Source organism: Saccoglossus kowalevskii, chromosome 10 (genome assembly GCF_978046115.1).
Source record: "Saccoglossus kowalevskii chromosome 10, keSacKowa6.1, whole genome shotgun sequence".
NCBI classification, from domain to species: Eukaryota; Metazoa; Hemichordata; class Enteropneusta; family Harrimaniidae; genus Saccoglossus; species Saccoglossus kowalevskii.
The window spans coordinates 353596-377777 of record NC_140650.1 but is presented as its reverse complement, the minus strand read 5'-3'; the positions used below and the strand labels follow the sequence as shown (position 1 = coordinate 377777).

General features: G+C 35.2%; 2 protein-coding genes across 4 annotated transcripts in view; one reads left to right on the top strand and one right to left on the bottom strand.

Moving 5' to 3' along the window:
• Nucleotides 1-12337, bottom strand: part of LOC100378487 (cytoplasmic polyadenylation element-binding protein 2-like) — a 72399-nt gene extending 60062 nt beyond the window's left edge. For all 3 annotated transcript variants that reach the window (XM_085504133.1, XM_085504134.1, XM_085504135.1), the window contains exons 1-2: nucleotides 11233-12337; nucleotides 9185-9290 (exon numbers count right to left, since the gene is read on the bottom strand). In XM_085504133.1, coding sequence (XP_085360259.1) covers nucleotides 9185-9290; nucleotides 11233-12213 — 1087 coding nt within the window. In that variant the 5' untranslated portion in view covers nucleotides 12214-12337. The remainder of the gene's footprint in view (nucleotides 1-9184; nucleotides 9291-11232) is intronic.
• Nucleotides 12338-13444: 1107 nt separating this feature from the next.
• The window catches only part of LOC100378338 (E3 ubiquitin-protein ligase MARCHF5-like), a 32563-nt gene continuing 21825 nt past the window's right edge, over nucleotides 13445-24182 (top strand). Inside the window, exon 1 of the mRNA XM_006823258.3 lies at nucleotides 13445-13808. Coding sequence (XP_006823321.1) covers nucleotides 13762-13808 — 47 coding nt within the window. The 5' untranslated portion in view covers nucleotides 13445-13761. The remainder of the gene's footprint in view (nucleotides 13809-24182) is intronic.

The following is a 24182-nucleotide window of genomic DNA, read 5'->3' as shown; positions in this document are numbered from 1 at the left end:
AACATGTGCCTATGTATATCTTTATATGTTTTGTTTTTGTGCCTTTCAAATTGGTCAAAGCATGTTCAAGGAATCGTTAAGCTGACATAAAAATAACAGTCTGCCATTTTGAAACAAATCACCAACAGTCCCCAATGCTGATTTTTTTAATGTTTTTTGGCTGCGAGTAAGTCAAAGGACAGCCAAATGAAAAATTTACATGCATATGCATCTCATCTTGCACCAACCTGGAACAAAAATGGACCAGGCATGTAAAAGAAATGATGGATGCACCCAAAATGATGATGGGTCAAAAAGATCAGATGTGACCAAAATGACATTGAGTAATTAATTAACTAGTGAGCAGATGCAAGAAAAGCAAGATCCAGTAATTGAAACTACAGAGGCATTTGCTGCACAGACAAACAAATCTTTCTTTATATTTAAGGTCCAGCGGATAAACACGCCCATATATACATTTAAAATTATATTTAAAATAATGTATTTTAGAAATAAAAACAAAAACAATCTTTCAAAACTGCTGCGTGACAAAATTCAATCTTGTACAATTCAAATGGTATACTTTAATTACAAGTAAAAACCATTTATTTATTATAATAAAAATAAAACCATCAGTGCTTTGCTGCGGGGATTGACAGACTATGCTGACAGAGGCTGTAAATTTTGAAAATCACAAGTTCCAGAGGGATCTCTCTAGAACTAATAGTTAACAAGTCATTGTCAATGACACGTCCCCGTTCCGTTCATTTTTGAGTGACATATACATTCAAAGCAGATCATGACCGAAATGCACCTGCATATGTACAACACATTGTGCTAAATCTGAACAAAATCCATCCATGCATGACTGAGATCCGGTTCTGGAATTGTGAAAATACGTGATTTTGATGCATTTTCGGCCTTAAAATGGCCATCATTCTGCTATTGTTAAGCAGATCATGAAACAAATGCACATATCTATTTGTGACATGATGTACCATGTGTGTGTGAAGTTTGAACTTGATCAATCCAGACATGTCTTGGATACGGATCCAGAACTGAATTCTTTAACAAAATGGCCGCCAGTCGGCCATTTCGAACTTGATCCGGAAAAAAAAGACGTGCATCAAGGTCCTATTATGTTTAATGTATGTACCAAATTTGAACAAAATCCATCCATGCATGACTGAGATCCGGTTCTGGAATTGTGAAAATATGTGATTTTGATGCATTTTCGGCCTTAAAATGGCCATCATTCCGCTATTGTTAAGCAGATCATGAAACAAATGCACATATCTATTTGTGACATGATGTACCATGTGTGTGTGAAGTTTGAACTTGATCAATCCAGACATGTCTTGGATACGGATCCAGAACTGAATTCTTTAACAAAATGGCCGCCAGTCGGCCATTTCGAACTTGATCCGAAAAAAAAAGACGTGCATCAAGGTCCTATTATGTTTAATGTATGTACCAAATTTGAACAAAATCCATCCATGCATAACTGAGATACGGGTCCGGAATGGTGAAAATGTGCGATTTCAATGCATTTTCGGCCTTAAAGCGGCCCCCATTTGGCTATCGTTAATGAGATCATGAAACAAATGCACATACATATTTGTGACATGATGTACCTTGTGTGTGTGAAGTTTGAACTTGATCAATCCAGACATGTCTCAGATACGGATCCAGAACTGAATTCTTTAAAACAAAATGGCCGCCAGTCGGCTATTTCGAACTTGATCCGAAAAAAAAAAATGACGTGCATCAAGGTTCTATTATGTTTAATGTATGTACCAAATTTGAACAAAATCCGTCCATGCATAACTGAGATCCGGGTCCGGAATGGTGAAAATGTGTGATTTTGATGCATTTTCGGCCTTAAAATGGCCGCTATTCGGCTATCGTTAATCGGATCATGAAAAAAATGCATGTGCATATGTCCCATATAATGTGTGATGTATGAGTGAAGTTTGAACTTAATCGGTCCATGCATGTTCGAGATACAGGTGATCACGGACGGACGCACGGACGGACGCACGGACGGACGGACGGACGCACACAGGGCAAAACATAAGTCCCCTTTTTCGGACTACGTCCGAACGGGGACTAATTAATCTATAGGCTCTGTTAATATTAAATGAACTGTATTAATCTTAAGGTACCTCAATTAGTATACTATAATATGAATTGAAATAGGAACACCAAAAGTATACAATATGTAGATGTATAGTTGGGAAAGCAATGGTATTGTGTCAGAATAATAATGTATAAAAAACAACTTTTCATTAAAAACTGCTTAATATTCATTCAATATGTACATGTCATAATGAGTACTTGCAAGGTTTTCTCCCAGCTTCTGATAATTATTGATTCACCATTATAATCCATACCATACAATATACAGTGTCAGTTTTACAGAAAATATTGTAAGTGCAATATTACTTTTTCACACAATTGTTACCCTTAATGAATTAAGATATATAGCACTATAAAATTTATTAACGCCATGGCAACAGGGCATCTATTTGCTCAGCAGTAGTTGCTTAGCATCATGTACAAAAGCAATTTACTATACAATGGGCATACAATTTAGTACCAATTCACTATGTATGCAATGCTTAATGAAAAGTTATTGGCCACAGAAGATACAAAAATCATTTTTGCCTCAGAAATGAGTATAGACCATTCATTTATAATCATAAGTATGCCAGACTAATTATCTTGAAAAACAGAATTCTTAGCAGCCCCGAAATTTAAAAAAAGTAAAATAATAGACAACAAGTTACTGTCAATCGCATACAAATTGCAATCACGCACAGCTCCTCAGCACGTACTAAGAGGTCAAAACGTTAGCCAATGCTACATTTGAACTGTTTTTAAGACCTGGTCTAGATATTTAGCACAAAACATCATTGCATTAATCCAATGTCCATTTGGAAGATTTGCCATTATATTCATAACTATTCATTTTGATATGCCATTTCAGAAATGACAATCAATGTGAGCAAACATTCTCTAGGAAAAATTGGACCGACGATGAGACTAATACTTCCTGTTATTCTGCAATCAGCACTTTCTTAATTTGCATTGTTATTGTTTTATAACCATAGAACTAACATGAAGACCTTCCTGGTTACTGTACCAAGTGTAATCATAGCTAAAAAGACTGAAGATTTGTATATTCTTAAGAAGTTTGAGTGTTCCTTAGCCTGTGCTAACTGTTGTTCCATCCTGTGCATGAAAGTAATTGGGTCTAGCGATACGCAACTTACAAAATCTTAAATCATAGCCCGCACTTGGTGTAGCATAAACACAACTGACGTTCCTGTTTATTTGGGTGAAAAGACATTTGAGCACTTTGAACTTTCATGAAAACAAAAAAATCTTTCAATTGAAAAATAAAATTAAAGCCGCAAGCGGCGTCACTGGGGCCCAAGCTGACAAGATTCTGTTTCATAATTAATGAGGTCACATGTTAGACAATCAGGTAGCTCTTATTAGTTGTGTTCACGTTACACGAAGTACGGGCTAAGATTTAAGCTGATTTAGGCTTATCTAGCATATTTGCATTTCGGCTAGACCCAATTGCGTCCACGCACAGGGAGGGCCAGTCGTTAGCACGGGCTAAGGGGTGCCATTAGTCGGTGATCTTTGGTAAGCCGCTATTTACCAACGAAAAATGGATGACACGCGCGAGGTTCTATTTCTGCTGCTGGCATGTTTCGTTCTAATTTTGAAGCGACGTGCACAGGAACGTGAGAGAAGACGGACCCAACTTATTTGGATGCACATAAACAGTATACAACGGCATAACAGAATACAGAGTTTTATTAATGCATGTCGTAGACAGCGAAGCAAATTTATTTTGTCTACGATTGGAGCTGCTGTACACTCTACTACAGTGACCCAATTAGTGTGGAAGCGAGCGCGGAGTAATGACTGGTGGAATATTGTCGTTATACGAACATGGGACAATTTTCACACCCAAAGGTCGCCGCAGAGGGCGCTTAGCCATGGGCTAAGCGTTCGCACATACTTCGTTAGCCCGTGCTAAGGTCTAGACCGCGTCTTAAATTCGGATCAGATTTAACCCGTACTTAGCATTCCTTAGCCCGTGCTAAGCGTTCACGCACGTTTTCTTAGCACGGGCTAAGGAATTTGACCTCTTAGCCCGTGCTAAGGAGCTGTGCGTGAACGCAACTTATATCAGTAACATTAGGTCAAAATGAAGTTGGTACCATGTCTTTACCTGCTTTGGTTATCGAAATATGGTTTTCAGGATATATAATGAGCCATGTTCTTATGCACAATAATGAGATTACATAATCATATACAGCCATTTCTAATGTCAGTTACATCTTTCATTCAATGTCTTCATAATAACACTAGTTACATGTCCTGTTCTGCGACAGTGTTTCAGATATGACTGCTATGCATATTAATGAGTTCACATGACCATATATGGTCATCTGTTATTTTAATCAAATCTCTTGTTCACTGTTGTCATAATACAGGATTCATCTTCCTAACTGCAACAGTGTTTAAGATATAATGGTTATGCATATTAATGAGCTCACATAACCATAAATGGTCATTTGTTATTTTAATCAAATCTCTTGTTCAACATTGTCATAATAACACAGGATTCATCATCCTAACTACAACAGTGCTTGAGTTATAACAGTTATGCATATTAATGAGGTTAGAAGCCCCCCACCCCATGGGTGCCCAGCCACGTGGCCTAGCAGTGTGCTATTGGGGCAAAATGATGCATCTGATGACACAAATGCACATACAAAATTTGAAAGAAATCAGACTAATACAAAACATGTAGTTCCACAATTTCTACACAAAATCCAAGATGGCGGCCAAACCACGTGACTGATCAAAATAATATTATTTTTCTCATATGGAGCTAAGGCCAGGCATGGTAAATATAAAAACATCTAGTAGATTGGTTGAATCACCTCTGAGAAACAAATGCCCAAACTTTTGGTCAATTTTGCTTAAAATCCAAGATGGCGGCCAAACCACGTGACTGATCTGAAATCTTTTTTAGGTTTCTGAAAGGGTTTGATATACAGATGCCATGAAGCAAAATTGAAAATAATTCCTCAAGTGTTGCCAGAGTAAAAAACTACTTCCTGTTTAGAAGAAATCCAAAATGGTGGCCAAACCACGTGACCAATCGTAATAATTTTTTCAAACATAAATGGGATTCACATATAGAAGCTAAATGCTACATGTGAGAGCATTCTGCTAGGTGGTTCTGAAGAAGAAGATTTTTAAGTGTTTTTTGCCGTTTTTAGGAAAAACAAAATGGCGGGAAAAGTCACGTGACCGCTAAAGTTTTTATTGCTGATATTTAATACACATGAGTTGTACTATATACCATAACAAAATCTAGACGCCTAGACCCTCAGAAAGTGATCAAACGGCCACTTCCGGTTTTATTTCAATCCAATAATAACATTTTATTTTTGTCAAATATAATGGCAGCCAGTCATATTGGATACGATATGATACGTGACAAAATATTTACAAAATAAGTATCGTTCCCGTTGCTTCATCATGACTCATTTATAAATGTTTATTTTGTACACATTCAGAACACAAAAATTAAATTAAAAAAAAAACAGAATTAAACGAGCAAAATGATACTCCCACACACATTCAAAAGACTATAGCAATAATGGTTGAATCTTTTTAGTCAAGATGTATTTTCATTTCAATATTCCCCAGATGCCTCTATTCAAGGTATTTTTTGTAAACCCCTGACATTTACATTAACAAGATCTACCATTTTGGAACAACGCAGAGTAATTGAAGAATGAAAAGCAAACAGGAAACGAGAGAAATTGTACTGATGTATAAGCCTTGTCTTGAGGTTTTACTTATTAAACGATCAAAAATGGAGAAATTAATTAATGAGATATATTTAGCACAATACCATTTTGATTAACCTAATGCTATGCTTCAAAATAATTACAATGGTTTCGTGCATTTTTTTTTCTATAACAAACCACAGTTATTACTTAATAGCTTGATACTGCATTATATTTCCCAACTGCAGAGATGGAAATACTTTGTGAAGGAATGTTTGAACACCTGGTACATTCATATTACTTTTCCAAAGCTGGGCCTAAAGGAATAACATCACGAACATGGTGGCACCATGATTTTCAAAAATAATATAGTGAATACTTCCACTGTACATAATATTTAAATCCAAAATACAACATTTCATTTTAATACAGAATACCGACCAACCTTCAATGAATATACTATTTTATTTGGTATTTTAGATAATTTAAGTCGCCACAGATGTAAATAAAATACCAGCTTCTATTACAAAAAAGTGGCAGTACCAGTTAAAATGTCATACTAGCAGTTAGGAAATGGCTTTACTGCTATGTACATGCAAGTTTAGTTACTAATTAAAATAGCGAGATAGACACCCTCTCGTGTTCCATATGGTAGATTAATTTTTACATGTTTGCACAAGAAAATTTATCTTATTTATAATGCTGCAAACAAATTTTGTAAATTGTAATTTCAAGTATTAGTGTAGATGTGGTGAAATTTTAAATAAATATTTTATCATTTGTATGGTCAAATTGGGATAACAATTGACACAGATAATACAAAATTTCTTGTTGATATGGTAACAACTGCGAATTTCAATATTAGACAGTTCTAGATAATCATCTAATTTTTAAAACAAGTCTTTGTGAAATAATTAACAATTGCTAGCCAATAATCAACCACTAATTACATGTAGTACCTAAACATGAATATCAAATAAAAAATCTGATCCTGGTTCAATTAATTAATTAACTATATTTTATTTTTTTACAAATATAACCTTATTTGTTTAAGAATTGTTGAAATCTGAATATCTGCTACATGCATACATGTTAGTTTTCTATTTGTACAACACTACAATAAGTAAAAGATTTGTCAATGTCTCACCCTAATCCACTAGAGCATAAATATAATACAACAAAATACTTCAACTGCATTATAAAATTGAGAAGTGACACAGATAGCTCCGCTGTTAGCAATGCACATTTCAATTAAAGAACAGAAGATATCATTAGAAAATGAACAATATGCATAGTATCAATGCAATGGGACTTGCTGTTTTCAACAAGAATTCAAAAATATCATTTTTGACCATAAATGATTGTGATTTTTAACAAAAAGAAAATATCACTTTTTACCAAAAATGACAAAAATATTCACCAAAATTAGAGAATTGAAAATATGATCATGAAATGAACAAATCTGAGAGAAGTCTACCCAAGGTACATATACACCAAGTATCAAAGCATTCAGGCTTGTAGTTTTCAAGAAGAAGTCGAAAAAGTAAAACATTGACACGGACAATGGACACCGACGGACAATCACTCATATGATAAGCTCCGCTCGACTTTGTCGACAGCGGAGCTAAAAAAAACAACATTTCTATCAAATACAGTAGCTGACAAAAGGGAAAAAAGCTATGGACAATTAGCTTCATTTACATGCAAGTGCCTGAATATAACAATTTTAAATACTGATTCAATCTAACAAAATACGCTACTGCCCTTTTTTTGCACCAGGCTGTCATTTTATCACATGTTTGTAAAAAAAAAATAGAAACTATAGCTTACTTTATTGTGCAATTATCTGACCTTTCTGTCACTATTTCTCAGTTATAGCTAGACTATCAATGTTGAAACTAAATATTTGTAATGTTGTAGAGAAGATTAACCCCTTCAGAATTTAGTATCAACACTAATGGAAAGAAACAATGAAAAATATGGAGGCCACCATTGGGTATAAATGGTAACAGCTCAACATGCAGGAAGGATTTGAAATACAATTAACATGATTGACAGATTTCATTTCCTGCAGTCAGAATTAAATAATCTATGTAGTCTTATTTTATTGACCAACCAGTTCCCTAATACCCTGTCCAAAAAATGATATACTTTGCATAAAAATAAATTATAGAATGATAATTAGTCAAAAAAATAGATTAAATTCATAACACAGAAATAAAAAAAAAGTAAATATAACTACCATATGATAGGTTTAATTATGATATTGTGACACTCCTCAAAGCAAATAAAAAATTCTTATCATTGTGGAAGAAGTCAATGTATAAACATTTACTTCAAATTTATTTCCCAAACTATATGAAGAAAGTAAAAAAACAAGGAAACTGTAGTGAAAATGTACAATATATAGTGCATGTTCAAGGATTGATTGATATAACAAATACATGCCATCACAGTAATACCAATAATGCCTATAAACAGAGTGGAATAATTTTATAAATTAGATAAATGCAAGTAGCACAAAATATTTTAAAGCTATCCTCCTAGTTGATCAACCCACTTGGGATTAAACCACAAACCATAAATATACATGTCATGGTTCATACAAACTACTTGTGTACATGAAATATGTAAAACAAGCTAGACGGTTCCCAGCATCAATGACATTTATACTGCAGCCATTTATATGCAAATTTTAATATTAAAACAATCAATTGTTAAAAATTAGAAAACTTATAATTTTATATACATAAAATTAATTGAATTACTAGCTAAAACCATACATATATTTAAAATCTGCTTAATTGATGGGATTCCTATTACTTTTACAGAGGTAAACAGTAATTTATATCAACTTTTACATAGATTCTTAACTGGTTAGATTTAAGTTATCTACAAAACAGTATTCTTTAAAAACATTTAAAAATGAGTGTACTCATTGTCTTCTAAGAAATATTGAATGACAGAATTTAAAAATATTAAATACTTTACGATTCAACCCTAATTCAAAAATGTCATGTTCAAATTTATAGTTAAATTTTACTCAAATTCTACCTGGATAGTTTCTCATGAGACTGATATCCTCCTTATTTAAAACAGTAACAGTAAGGATCCCCAAGCTCAAATTTCCAGTAGAATGGAAATTTTAACCATTTCCCAGAAGACCCAATAAGTAACTCTCGCACTAATTTTGGAAAATATAATGAAGAGTATTTCAGGGACTATCACTTGCATTATGAAGTTAATCATTGATATTGAAATAATTGCATGCGACTGTACACACCCAAGAGAGAGTTTCTATGATACCAGCATTCAGTAAACACCCCCCCCCCCCCACACACACACACACAGCACAAGAAACATGACAATGTACCAACCTCTCAAGTGACTGTCCAGATGATCTGAAGGAGTTCGCATGATATCCATAAGATGGTGCTCCAATGCTGGAAATTTCATACTATCATAGTTCTGGGTATTCCGGTCCTGCAGTAAAATTATAAAAAACAGTCAAGTACATTTTTAAATGGAAGTTTTTACTTTGTGGTGAAACGTACTAATAATCAAACAGAACAGAATTAACTATCCAATTCCACGACCATGATTGTGCATTAGGGATGATGGACATTGCATGATACATGAAACTCGTGGGCAAGGTTTAAGCGAATTGTACTGCAGAACAAATTTGAAATACAGGTCAATTCATTATCCAAAGCATACTCATTGCAAGGAAGGGTTAAAGGTTGATGGTATCATTATTGGTAAAAAATAAGTCAGGTCAAAAAAACAACATGGAGGGCACTATGTCAATGGTAGCTAGCCAAAGAAACAAAATAACAGTTAATGGCATTGCAGCAATACTTGTGTAAACTGAAGTAAATATACTCAAAGTTATGCACCAATGAAATATGAAATATTGGGCTAAAAATAAAACTTTAATGAATTAATTAAAAAGGAGTGGGGCACAAAAAGCATATCAATGCAAAATATGTACTATGGTATTTACATTTAGTTTATTATAGTAACCTAAATCTACTATCGATTAAATTAACCCATGGGAATTAGCTAAATTAAAAACTAATATGGGTGACATTCTAATATCAACAATAATAGCCAAAAACTAAGCACAGATAGACCACATCACTTTGAGATTATAACAACCTCAGGCAAAATTCTAAGTCAATTATACATCAGGATATCAAAAGGATACATACTGTCAAAATAATTTTGTACTGTCAGCTATTTCAAATTCCGATATTTCATTTTAAACATTAATGAACGAGAGAAAATATATTTTATGTTATTAAGATAGGAGTTGAACATCAAATATTTAATTTTGCCCAGTTTCTTAATTACAGTATTATTGTTTAAAATAATGTAATTTTGTAATGTAATTTAATCTACATTATTTTTAATAATATAATGCAATTAAATCAGCTTTATTTATTTCCTAAATGGCATGCAGAACAAAAACTAAACACTGCTGATAAACATTGGGCTACAAGTAACTTGAAGACAAGTCTCTCATTCTGAAGAGTATATCACTAATGTCCACAACATCCATTTTTTCTTTACTTGTTGAAGCAAAGGTGGATACTATGCATCTTTTTTTCATAATTATAAATAACCTAATGTAGTTCAAACAAAGCACTGAAGGACTAGAACGAACAAACTAATTGGCTCTTTAAAAAATCAAATTTGCATATATCCACAGTGGTCAATAGTTTGTTATTGATGTTACTCCCCCATATACAACTATTACACAAGGGAAATTGCCATTATTCATCCAGTAATGTAGATATATAAACTGACATATGAACTCAAAAATGTTGAGAATTTTGAGTGCATTGATAATTTTGTTAGCTACAGACAGTATTGAAACATTAGTTAAGAATTGGGATATGCTATATAACTTTACATGGGTGTTCAGACTTATTATAATGCCAAAAATACAATTTAAATGTTCATTGAAAAATATGTGAATTTCAGTCTATGATTAAAGTCCAAAAAAACGAAGTCACAGAAAGATTTCTTGTAGGTCACTAGAACGACCTTTGTCCTGACTTATCACACAATAGTCTTTGTCCAATGGCAAGACTAATTCAAAAAGCAGAAACGAATGCAAGCAAACCACGACACGGTAAATAAAATAGTGGTAAATGATAAATAATTTCTCACGTACATGTGACGGTAATCCAAGCAAGTATTCCTGGCGTGTACGGAGTTTTTTGTTAACCGGCACACAGAATATTTTTAATATCGCTTTTGACCAGATAATGTGAATTTACTGTTCTACATTAAAGTAAACAGACACAAATAAAAAAAGACGACCATGCGAGGCCATGTTATCCCATTACTGTCCTATTACAATAAAAACTACCTTGGCTATGTCCTCTAAACGCTCACTCCCTCAAAATTATACTGTTACCTGATGAAAAGACAGCATCGTGTGATGGTGGTCATTCCTCTTCATATCGTCCACTGAAGTAATCTCAAAGCTAGGATTTAAACCTGGGTTGGGGAACGCCTTTGTTCCTGGGAGTGATGTACTTCGTGTAAATTTTGAAGGCGAGATGACAGGATGCTGATGACCCGTTTTTTTCATGGGCGATATCGGACCGGGATTTAAAGATGGAGCTGACCTGCGTTGTTGGTTATGCGGGCCACCGACTGTCCCCCATGGCGAAGTCTGTACATTTTGCGGATTGGCTGCCCACGTCGCTGGTTGTTGTGGGCTACTCCAATTTGTATACTGCTTGCTAGGCTGCATGTAGATATTCGTAGGTGGTTGTTGCATTAAAGCTTGGGATGATGTAGGGAAAAGCGTTTGTTGTTGCTGTGTAGGTTGATGCTGGGCACGCCGCTGAGCTGGAGGCTGGTGATGCTGTTGCGTCTGCTGTGGTTGTGGCAAATTTATTTGAGGCCCTAAAGATGTGTTAAACATCTGAGCTGGATTTGGGGGAAAGTTCTGAAATTGAACGCCACCGTTCATAGTCGGTATTCCTTGCATAAATGTATCGTCAACTGATGCTGTTGACCAGAAACTTGGTGCAAGTGGAGGGTTGCCGGCGTCCTGAAATCCCAACTGATGCAATGGCGATGTTGATGAGGTCGCAATATCAGCTTGTATGTTCTTGATCTTGTCGGGAACGGTTGCGGGACTCGAATCCTCTGATTTTGACTTGCCTAGTGGAGATAATTCTTCTGAATTATCCGAACTGTGATCCATGCCGGGAGAAAGCTGTTGTGGTTGCTGCTTTCCAGCAGTATTATCTGCCAACATATCATCTTGCATGGTAGGGGATTCGGAGGAAAACAAAGACGTCGTCGTGTTCAGGCTGTTGTAGAACTCAATCGGTGACAAAGCCCTAGAATTACTCGTATTGAGCCCGAAACCGTATTCCCCCATTTAGCGATAACAGTCTTTACTTGATCTGTAAATTGTAGTGCCGTTCAAGCTCGCAGACGGTCTAATTTTGGACCCAATTTTCAGCAAATGACGCGGGTGCTCCGACCTCACCACACACGTATCACGAAGTGAACAAAATGCCGTCTGCACTAGCGAGTTCCTTATTTAGATGGCTGTGTCGAGCGCCCCCAAATTACGTAATTGTATGCAGCACCGACCAGGAAGTCTTATTTTTTATCGATTTATTTCAAAAATTCGATAATTTTTTTAAAATCTTCAGATAACACAAAACTGGTAACGCTCTAAAAACACGAATATCTAGTAATTTGTTGATTTGTCCACAATATAATAAGAAAACAGGAAAAATATTGCAGAGGACAGACAGACTTGGGCGCCATGAAACAGTATTGATGTTGATCGGGTCATGTTGATACCGGTCATGTGTTCCACAGTTCGTGGCGTGGAAGAATTTTTAATCAGCTGATTGGTGGTTTTCTTACTTAATTTAAAAACCTATTTTTGTCACTATGTATTTTTATCTTTATGTTTTTGTACGGTAAATTACATTTCCAACCCACATGCCTCTCCACTCCCAGATCGAGTAAAATATAGAGAAAATGTTGAATTATCACCCCATTTGTATTTTGGAGTGAATACGAAATAAAAAGAACAATAAATCAACAAATTTGGTTCAATAAATAATTCTACAGCTGTATTTCCCTTCTCAGTTCACATCTGTTAAAATTGACGCCTATCAGAATAATTAACATTTTGATGCAAATATAATGCTAATGACCCACATTTGGCAAACTGTGCTCAATGGTATTGGGAACAGAATCAGCAACATTGCAGAAACGCGCAGTGGAAGAATGGAATATATCAATTATTATTTTGTGATATCTTTCTGACACGCGTACATAATACGACCAGGTCATCGTGATATTCAAGATGACATGTAACACGATGACCTCAATCGTAACTTCGGGTGCGTTGAAATTCGCAGATTTGGAATGGGGTGAGTATTTTTCGTTACATATCAACTCACAAGAATGTTAGTCTTTTATTACCTTCGACGTCAAATAAAATATGTATAGATAACAAAATACAGCAGCAAGTTTAGTATTTATTCATAAATAAAGTGATTGATATAGACGAATAAACCCAGAGTTCCCCTGTGGTTAAAATAGACGCGCCCCTTTAAAATAGTGGTTGTGCCATTTTCAAAACACGACGCCATCTTAGATAGTTTTGCTACTTCCGCGTTTCTAAAGTTGTTTGCAAAGGAAGCGTGAAGCGTCTTGGGTATAATCACACAAGAGTTTGTGTCATTATTTTATTGTACACTATCTATTTGTCGGTACTCTAATGTGTTCAAAGAAAGATTCCACGAAGGATTCAGACAAATACGAAGAGAAATCACACACATCGCTGAGATATCGAGTCCTGTGCTGTGTTGGCGACATCACTAAAACAATACCAAGATTCTTATGAATGAATAATTCTAGCACTATAAAGCTACACGAAACTTCGTAAGAAAAACAGAAGAATATGTCACATGCTTCCTCATACAGGCGATTTTCAAGTACCGACGACAGGTAAGAACGATTTTTTTCATTCTTATCACCATTAGCTCAACAATTCCTGTAAAAGACCCATGACACTGGACACGGGAAAAGTAATAAAAACAAATTATAAGAAAATACCTACATGCCTTTAACCTGTATTTGTTGTTTATTTACTCCGTTTACATTCGATAGTAAGTGATTTCGATGATATGTAATTACTTGTACATATTGAAATCACACCCTTATTCGTCGATCTGTTGGCCCAAACATGGAAAATGATACGCATATGATGATAATAATAATTGTTATAGTGAAATTATATCCATTTGTTGTTATGGTGTTTATTAGGTGCCATCGTGCAAATGAACGGCAAATAAAATTCAACACACAATTATTTTTTTCACGTCATGTAGTATTGCAAGAAAATAGCAGTTGCAGCAGCACATAAATATGCGTCGCTGATGATGGTTTGCATTCATTTCATTCATTGATACAGCATCCGACCATATACTAGTATATCTGAACTTCCTGTCATCATCATTTCATACTAGTATGAATCAACTTATGTTTTCTTAAATTTACCACCGAGCCGAGCGTTCGGACAGCAAATCTCGGCATGTGCAGAGTTTCGGTCCCAAGCATCAGTCGGGACCGAGATCAAGTTCTTTTTGGCACATGCCAACTCAGCTATGACTATTCACACACAAGTTTGACTCGGTCCTGAGTCTCGGCACGTGCCAACATCTCTAACGCCACTACTATGAACCGAATGTGATGTGCTGTACACAGAGTTTACACAACTTTATGAAAATGGTTTGAATGACCAGAAAAAACATACATGACCGCCAACAGTGAGTTTACTATGTGAATGTTCCTATTTTGGGATCTCTGAGTCCAAAGAAAAGAAACTAGAAGTAAAATTATCCACCGACAACAACAGAAATGAAAGCAGAGTCAGTTTGGCTCTAATTTCCTATGATGATTGGTCAACAAGTCTGTCCATATGGTAATGTTGTGTAAATGTTGATATAGTCGAGAAACACATTCAGAACTACTTTTTGAAACTCTGGCATGTTGATACAAATCTCCAGACAAGTTGACATTAGAACAAATTATCTTGACCATAGCATATTTTTTTACATGCATGCATGTTCAATTTCAATTATGTCACTGTTGGATTGATTCAGACTATGTGGAGTTCTTGTCACTTAGAACAACACTTTGCTTAGCCATTGTGCCGCAATTCATTATCGAATAAAATGTTTAGGAAAAAAATACCTACTTTAGCCGCCAAATCACTACTGTAACAATGTTTACTATCTGCCACTGGAGGTGACTAAACAAATATAATTTAATGGGACTATCCATTAGTTTAAAAATGATTATTTTTTCTATGAGATTGTTGGACACATTGCAAACTTTTATATCAGTGTTACATCAACTTGTCAGGAAGTTTGTATCAAGATGTCAAGATTCAAAAAAGTAGTTCTAAATGAGTTTACATCATTCTAATTGTTTATTGTGTGTAAATAAAAACATTATGAGGTCAAAAAAGTTTGTACCATAAGACAGTTTAAATTCTTTTTGTATCTTGTCATAAATGGAAAAATAGAGAATTCAAGTCTTCAACCTCTTACCCAATTCATATGTCTCCCTATATGACCAATCCTATACAACTGCTTTCAACCTCTTACCCAATCATATGTCTCCCTATATGACCAATCATATACAACTGCCTTCAACCTCTTACCCAATCATATGTCTCCCTATATGACCAATCTTATACAACTGCCTTCAACCTCTTACCCAATCATATGTCTCCCTATATGACCAATCTTATACAACTGCCTTCAACCTCTTACCCAATCATATGTCTCCCTATATGACCAATCTTATACAACTGCCTTCAACCTCTTACCCAATCATATGTCTCCCTATATGACCAATCTTATACAACTGCCTTCAACCTCTTACCATACCATATTATCATATGTGACCAAGCCTACGAATGTATACAATGGCCTCATGTAACCAATCGCATATACATGTTGCCAGATGCATAATACAGGCAGTGGTGGTGTGTTTAAATTGTGCAATGATAACAGCGTTAACGATACCACCTTCCTACTTGAATTCTGAATTTATTATCAGATTGTTATTGTCATGAGTGTATTAGTGTTTCAATAAATCTGTTTCAATAGTCAATAACTGTTGTCGTTTTTGTATCTTATCATCCAAAAAATCCTACCCCATATTAGATGATAATGTTTAAAATTTATATATCATGTCACACACCTTTTCATTTGACAATATAATTCAATTTTAAAGAAAACATCAATCCAAACAACATAATGACCCCTAAAGAAAAAGCTCCACAAATATGGGAGAATACTGTCATATGGTATCATGCCAGTGAAAACAAATTAATCCTGATAGTTTTGTAAATTATGTAATGATGATCAAGCAATTAGATAGAGTGTCATCGTAGATGAAAGAGCTGAGCTCTTCATATAAGTGATATTGTACATTGCATTTTTTAGCTCAGCTGTCATCGAAGGTGACCAAGCTGAGGTCATGGGTTAAACAAACCTGTTGTCCTCTGTCTGTCATATGTCGTGCATTGTATGTCGCCCATCAACTTTTTTCATTCAAACAACTTCTCAAAAACCGTCAGCTGGATTGCCTTACTATTCATACCACACCTACCTGGGATGGTCCTCTGTCAGATTTTCTTTTTCATTTCATGACATCGCATGAATATTTATGGTCATTGCTTAGAAATTTGACATGTTGTTGACATGGATTATAGTATACTCAGACTTATTATTTTCATGGTATCATATGCAAGTATCAATTTTTAGTTAATTTTTTCTCCGAAATTGCCTGTCGTATTGCTTTGAAATTCATAATGTAGACACATAGACTGGTCCTTGCTCAAATTTGTACATTTGGTGCAGATATCTCCATTTTTATGGAACTTATAATTTTTGGTTATTATTTTTTTTTGGATTTTTTCACTTTCCCTTACGTTATATATGGGCTCTATGTATAATGCATGGAATCCAGGAGACAACTGTATCATTTGGAAGCTAGGCTTTCTCAGTACACATTGTCTTGGAAAATTCCCAACCTGGATGGGCCAATGTTTTCCAGAAATGCTAAAGTTCAGGTCAAGGTCATTGCTTTTATATGGGTTATACTGAACAGTGAGGGTTGGAGGGACTAAAACACCTTCCCAAAATCGTCATGGCCGGTCAGGGTCATTTCAAGGTCACATGTTGATTGCATTTGTGTTGGAGGTCAGGAAGTCACCCCATCCATCAAGATCTTTCAAGGAAAGATCAATGTCATTCTCAAGATCACATCATATTGTCTAACTTTGTCATTCTCAATTCAGACACATGTACAGTAACCAAATAATGCAAAAATATTTTCTGGTAATAGTGACAACAACTTCTTGATTCAGCTTTAATTTCCTTTACACCCACATCATCAATTATACATATACATGCATACATACACAAAAATACTCTTACGGGATATGCCTGTCCAGTGACCATTGCCAAAATTACTAAACCGTCATAGATTCTACCGGGTACTTCTCATATCCATCTCTCAACGAGTTGAATGTAAAATATAGGCAAAAAGGTACATTCGCAGGATTTTATTTTTACTGAATCATTCTTTCAGTGAAAATAGCGAAAACTACTTCCAAGCGAAAATGAAGTAATTTTACAGTAGTCACAATACGAAATATACATGTGCATAAATAAATGGATTATGGAAAACAGACTTCTTATAGCTGTTAGTATGTAAAACATTTCAACAACGCATACTTCCTTACAGTATATTCACTTGCAAAAAGATGCTTGTGGTTACTAGACTTGTAAACTTGGTTTCAGCAGCAACAGAGTAAAACACCAACCTGTAGAGCCAATCCATGAATGAATAAGGGAAGTCTACATTGTCGCTGAAAAAGACGTATCAAGCAAGTTTACATGCCTCTGGATCGACCTAGGTTTATCATTGGCTGGTTTGATGCACCTGGTTGACACTGTTGTAGTCTGATGAACTACACTCATGTCACACAGTAAAATTACTTCTTCTTTGTTTTTGAAATTATTTCGCCCTCTGGTGGGATTTCACTACCCTACTAAAAATGTAAAAATTTAACTGAAATATTTATTTCAGATGTAGCAAAAATAAGTCCAGATTACTGGGATTGCACAGCCACGCTTTAACCATGATAATCCAATTCATTTTCACACAAGATAATTTGATGATATCCAGTGGACTCCTACATAAAGTTATACATGAAAAATAATTCATTTAAATGCTTTTATAAAAAGAAAATGTAAAAACATAACAAACCAAAATTAAAATAGCTATGCAGTATACCAAACCCAAAACTCTTCTATGCCTTCATCATCAATAGAAGTGCATATGTTAGCCTGTTCAAAATATCTACTAGTATATAATATTGCAATCATGAATGTAATTTCCAGAGCCTTTTCAACATGGTACTGCATGTGTATGTTGAATTTTAAAGAAAAAGATGCAATTTGTTGTTGTATTAAATACAAACTGTGATAAATGCAAATAAACACAATTAGTTTTTAAATTAGCCACCATGCATGGATTGAGCTCACTATGATCTGCTTTCCATACTTAAAAAATACTTTTTTAATCTTTAAAGGTTTATCTTTTAAAAGTTATTGTCAAGAGATTCCAAAATATTAAGATGCCAAAATGTACTTTGGCTTTTTTGTGTAGATTCTGGTGACCAAGCATATAACAGAACTTATATTCAGGGAAGACTCACAATGCACAAATTAGTGTTACTACAGATTCAGTAGACCAGTTTATACACTGATGCAAGGGACAAGTTCAAAAAAAATATAAAAACATTTATTGTGCATAAATATGTGCATATCTACGCAAACAATCAAAAAGATAAGTACACTGACTGACAATGTAATGTACATAATAAATATAGATCAAAATAATGTTAAGTCCTCAATAAATAATATTAAATTATAAAGAGTTCTCTCAGAATAATATAAATCGCTATAATAAACTCACACCCCAAATTGGGAATATCCACTCATGCTTGTGAGTGTGTGCCAAGTTTGCAACAAATAATCGTATGGCTACTGTTCCTTGTTGTATTGTATTGTTTAATCATTTTCTGAATGACAAATAAAATAGGTAGAATAAAAAAATTAAAACTCAGTCACTTCATCATTTTTCCGAGAAGAAGTACTGTAAAGTCTGTATTAGAAGCTGTGGCTTCTATTAAAATGACACAATGCAATAGAAGGGATGCGGCTTCTATTAGAGCATCTACACATATGAGAAAATGTGAATGTTTGGTTCTCCATTATTCAAAAAGAATGGGTGCGACTTCTATTAGAGATGCAGCTTCTAATACAGATTTTACGGTAATAAGAAAAAGAAAATATTTTATTGCCAATCTAGTCTTATTATTTGTGAAATGAAGATGGCAATTATCACACAAACACGGTTTATGAGAATTGTATGCACAAGAATAATCAAATTAATGAACAAAATCATCAACTGAAAGAATATTACCATGGTGAAAATGGTTATCACACACATGAACTGCCATGGTTACCACACACATGAACTGCTATGGTTACCACACACATGAACTGCCATGGTTACCACACACATGAACTGTCATGAAACATGCATAGTAACAAGCTCTTCTCTGAAAGAGGCACCACTCTTTATACTAAGTGACTCCACTCATATTTATAATTAGAAGTGAACCTCTCATGAAATTTTCCCTAAGTGAAAACAAATAATAAAAGAAAGTTCATTAATAATAATATTCAATGAATTAAATTGCTATCATAATATTATTGACATAAATAATCATTTATATTGACACAAGCTCACTCATATTTCAGAACCCTCTGGACAATATCTGTTCATTCTTTGCATGTGCTTTATGTGGCATACATCTTGTTTTTTCGCTTTGCTGTCATCGAAGATGACCAATGGAGCTCATGGGTTGACCACACCTGTCATTGTTCATCTGTAGTATGTCCTCCGGCAACTACAATTCTTATTGCTTTGATACTTGGTGTATATGTACCTTGGGCAGACCTCTCTTAGATTTGTTCATTTCGTGATGATATCTTTAATTCTCTAATTTCAATGAATATTTTTGTCATTTTTAATAAAAAAGTGATAGTTTCGACTTCTTGCTGAAAACTGCAAATCTGGTTGCTTTGATATTTTACATATATGTAGGTACTATAGGTAGACGTCTCTCATATTTGTTCATTTCGTTATGATATCTTCAATATTTTTGTAATTTTTGGTAAGAAGTGATATTTTTGACTCCTTGTTGAAAACCACAAGTCTGATTGTTTTGATATATGTACATATAGGCACCTTAGGTAATTAGTCCCTGTTTGGACGTAGTCTGAAAACGGGGACTTATGTTTTGAAATCCGTGTGTTCGTGCGTGCGTCTGAACCTGTATCTTAGAAATGCCTGGACCAATCACAATCAAACTTATCAAATATTTTTGTAATTTTTGGTAAGAAGTGATATTTTTGACTCCTTGTTGAAAACCACAAGTCTGATTGTTTTGATATATGTACATATAGGCACCTTAGGTAATTAGTCCCTGTTTGGACGTAGTCTGAAAACGGGGACTTATGTTTTGAAATCCGTGTGTTCGTGCGTGCGTCTGAACCTGTATCTTAGAAATGCCTGGACCAATCACAATCAAACTTCTCACATACATCATACATGATATTATACATATGCACGTCAATTTGTTTCATGATCTGATTCAACATGGCCGAATGGCAGCTGTAATATCTTGAGACGTTCGTGTAGCATTTGGTAGGAGAGAGACAAGAGATGAGACACGACACACACTGAGTGCTGATAATACTGACACGTGTTTATTCAAGTCCAGGCTTTATATACTTGAACCATTGTTACATAATGGTAACACCTGGTCTAAAAGACCATTCATATTGAGATCACTACATCTCTCCCTAACTTTATTAAATTTCATGATTAACTTTACTTTCTTAAATATTACAATCATGTCAGGGGAATATTCAAGCTATAATATATACATAAATTGAGCAATAAATACATACAAAGTTTCATACAATAAAACGATATATACATACGAATGTTCACAAAATTAAGCGATATACACATCACAATACAAATCTATAGTAATATTAAATACATTTTTTTTTTACTTTTGAAAATGTTTTTTTTTTAATTTTTTTTATTAGCTTTATAATTTTTTATTTTTTTGTTTATTTATAATATCAATCTTTTATTCTATGTACAGCTATTGTATTAGTCAGCGTTAGTATCAGTGTCAATAACACAAGAATTCAGTCTGTTTTCTAATTCTGTTGGACCGTCTGAGTACAGGTACTTCTGTCTGTGTCTGTGTCTGTGGATGTGTCTGGGTCGAGGGCGTTTCTGAGTGCAGTGATGAATGGGAGTTCAGCATGTTGCGATTTAGTGTTGTGTCAGCGTTAATATTTTCCATAATTCTATCCAACTCCTCATCCTCGTCATACTCTTCTACATCCATCTCTTTTCTATCTATTCCTTTATACGATTTAAAGTAAGATCTATCACGTGTTACACGTTTTCCTTGACTGTTTTGGGCTGTTATCATACTACCTTTTGTATTTTCAACTTGGAAAACGTCTTTTCTGTACCGGGGTTCAAACTTAGTACGTCGGGAATTTTTCACTAATACCCTTTCTCCTTGTTTCAATTTAGTATTCTTCACTCTTCCATGACTATTGTAGTACAATTTGTTTTTTCTGTTACTTTTATTGTGTCGTTTACAAATATCCCGTCTATATTTAGAGTCATCTTGTGCGCATTCCACAAAGGATGGCATTTTATTCTTCATTTTGCGATCGAACATTAGCTCTGCGGGACTTTTTCCAGTGGAAGGGTGGGGACTAGAGCGATAATTCATCAAAAAACGGCGAATTTCATATTTCCAATTTTTCTGCTCAACCAAAGGACAGCGAATTGATTTACCGAGGTTTTTCATAAAATTTTTGGCAAGTCCGTTTGCTTTAGCATATTCATGCGTGATTTTCTGATGTCGAAAACCAGCATCATTCGCATAGGAACTAAACTCACTTGAATTGAAAGGTGGACCATTGTCGCTTTTCAGCTTTAAGGGGTATCCGTATGACGTGAATATTCTATCTAATTTGGGTATGACCGCGGCTGCGCTCGTCGAAGTTGTTATTTCGACTTCGGGAAATCTGGAGTATTCGTCCATTACAACCACCGCGTACTCGCCTGATGGCAATGGTCCATACATATCAGTTGCCAAATGAGACCATGCTGAATTCGGCAAACGAGAAGGTTTTAATGGTTCTTTCGGCTTCATGTCGATGTTTATCTGACATGCGTAACAACCAGATACGATTTCATCTACTAGCGAATCCATTGCAGGAAACCAAACCTTTTCCCGGATTAACGCCTTAGTTTTAGACGAACCTAAGTGACCTTCATGCGCGGTATAGACTAACCGAGATTGCAGTGACAGCGGTATCACGATACAAGGTCCTTTAAGCAGGATCCCGTCAGTGAAACTCAGTTTATCTCGATTCTGTTTAAACATTTTCAGTGATTCCCGGTTCACGTCTTTTGGAATTTTATGCCAAATATTCGTCTGTAAACATCGAGAAACAAACATCATTGTGGGGTCATTTTGTGTAGCAAGTCGGATTTCCGCCAATGTAATGGCGCGAGGGCTTGCATGTTTATGAACGAAAGCGACATACTCGTCATCTTTACATCCGACGTTCTCAATGACGGTGGATGGGTGACGGGATATATAATCGCTGGGGTTTTTTGCTCCAGGGCAATATACTACTTTAAAATGAAAACATTGCGATTTAGTTACCCATCGTTCAATGCGGCTTGACATTTTATGTAGCTCTCTACGATTAAAAATCGTCACGAGCGGTTTGTGGTCAGTTTCCACAGTAAATTGGGGAGAACCATCAAGATACAGACGGTGATGCTCCAAACCCCAAGAAATCGCCAGGGCTTCCCTTTCGCATTGACTGTAGTGAGTTTCCGTTTTCGAGAGAGCTCGACTTGCGCAACTAATTAACACATCCCCTTGACGCAAAATTGCGCCAATGCCGACGGGACTAGCATCGACACTAAGGGTAGTCTCCTTATTTATATCGAAATAACCCAAAACGATTTTTGAACAAATAACTCTTTTAATTGAATTAAACGCTTTTTCCTGACTTTCACCCCAAACAAACTTGACACCCTTTTTGGTTAGAGACCTAATTGGTTCGGATAATGTACTAAAGTGAGGTACCATCAAAGCTGGGAGACCCAACATGCCTAAAAACGATCTCACTTCCGAAGCATTTTCTGGGCGTTTCATGTCACGAATGGATTGAATATGCGTTTCATCACAATGCATGCCATTTTTATCAAATACAAAGCCGAAAAAAACAATTTGTGGAACTGAAAATACGCATTTGCTTAAACCCAATGTAAGTCCTTTGTCAGACAACCGAGTCAAACACTTATCTAGGGCCCGGTCATGCAAATTTTGAGTTTTACCGTGTATAATAATATCGTCTGCGATACTCTCAACGCCTGCGAGATCTGACAGTGCTAAAGTCATTTCATTTTGGCAAATTTCAGCAGCTGCATTTATGCCAAATGGGAGACGTTTATATCACCTTAAACCAACATGGGTACTTATTGTAGTGAGATTTCTAGATTTTTCATCAAGTTCAAATTGCAAATAGTGCTTATTCGCGTCAAGTTTACTAAATACTTGAGAACCATTTAATTTTGTGCGAATTTCTTGCACAGTCGGGGTTACATGGCGCTCTCTCTGAATGGCTGAATTTACGGCCCTGTAATCGCCACATATTCTCACATTATCAGTTCCTGATTTAGGCACAACAACAATGGGACTTACCCATGGAGTTGGACCATTTACCTTCTCCAAAATATCGGCTTTCTCTAATAATTTTAATTCGTTTTCGACCTTTTTTCTCAAATGGTATGGAACGCGTCTGTGGCCTTGTTTTACGGGTCTGACTTTCGAATCAATATGCAATTTGATTTTCTTTTCGTTGTATTTACCCATCCCGCAAAATGTACTTTCGTGATTATAAATTATTTCTTTCACAGAATCGGGACAATCTGGTATATTCAAGTTAACGTTACTGTTTGTATCACGTCGCGTATTGTTAGATTTTGTTTGTTTTGTCGCATGGTGGACATGTGACCCTATTCGTCGTGATTGTGTGCACATTCGTTCTGAATGAGAATTAATTCGTTTCTCTGAAAACCGTGCAAATTTGTTGGGGTTAATTTGTATAA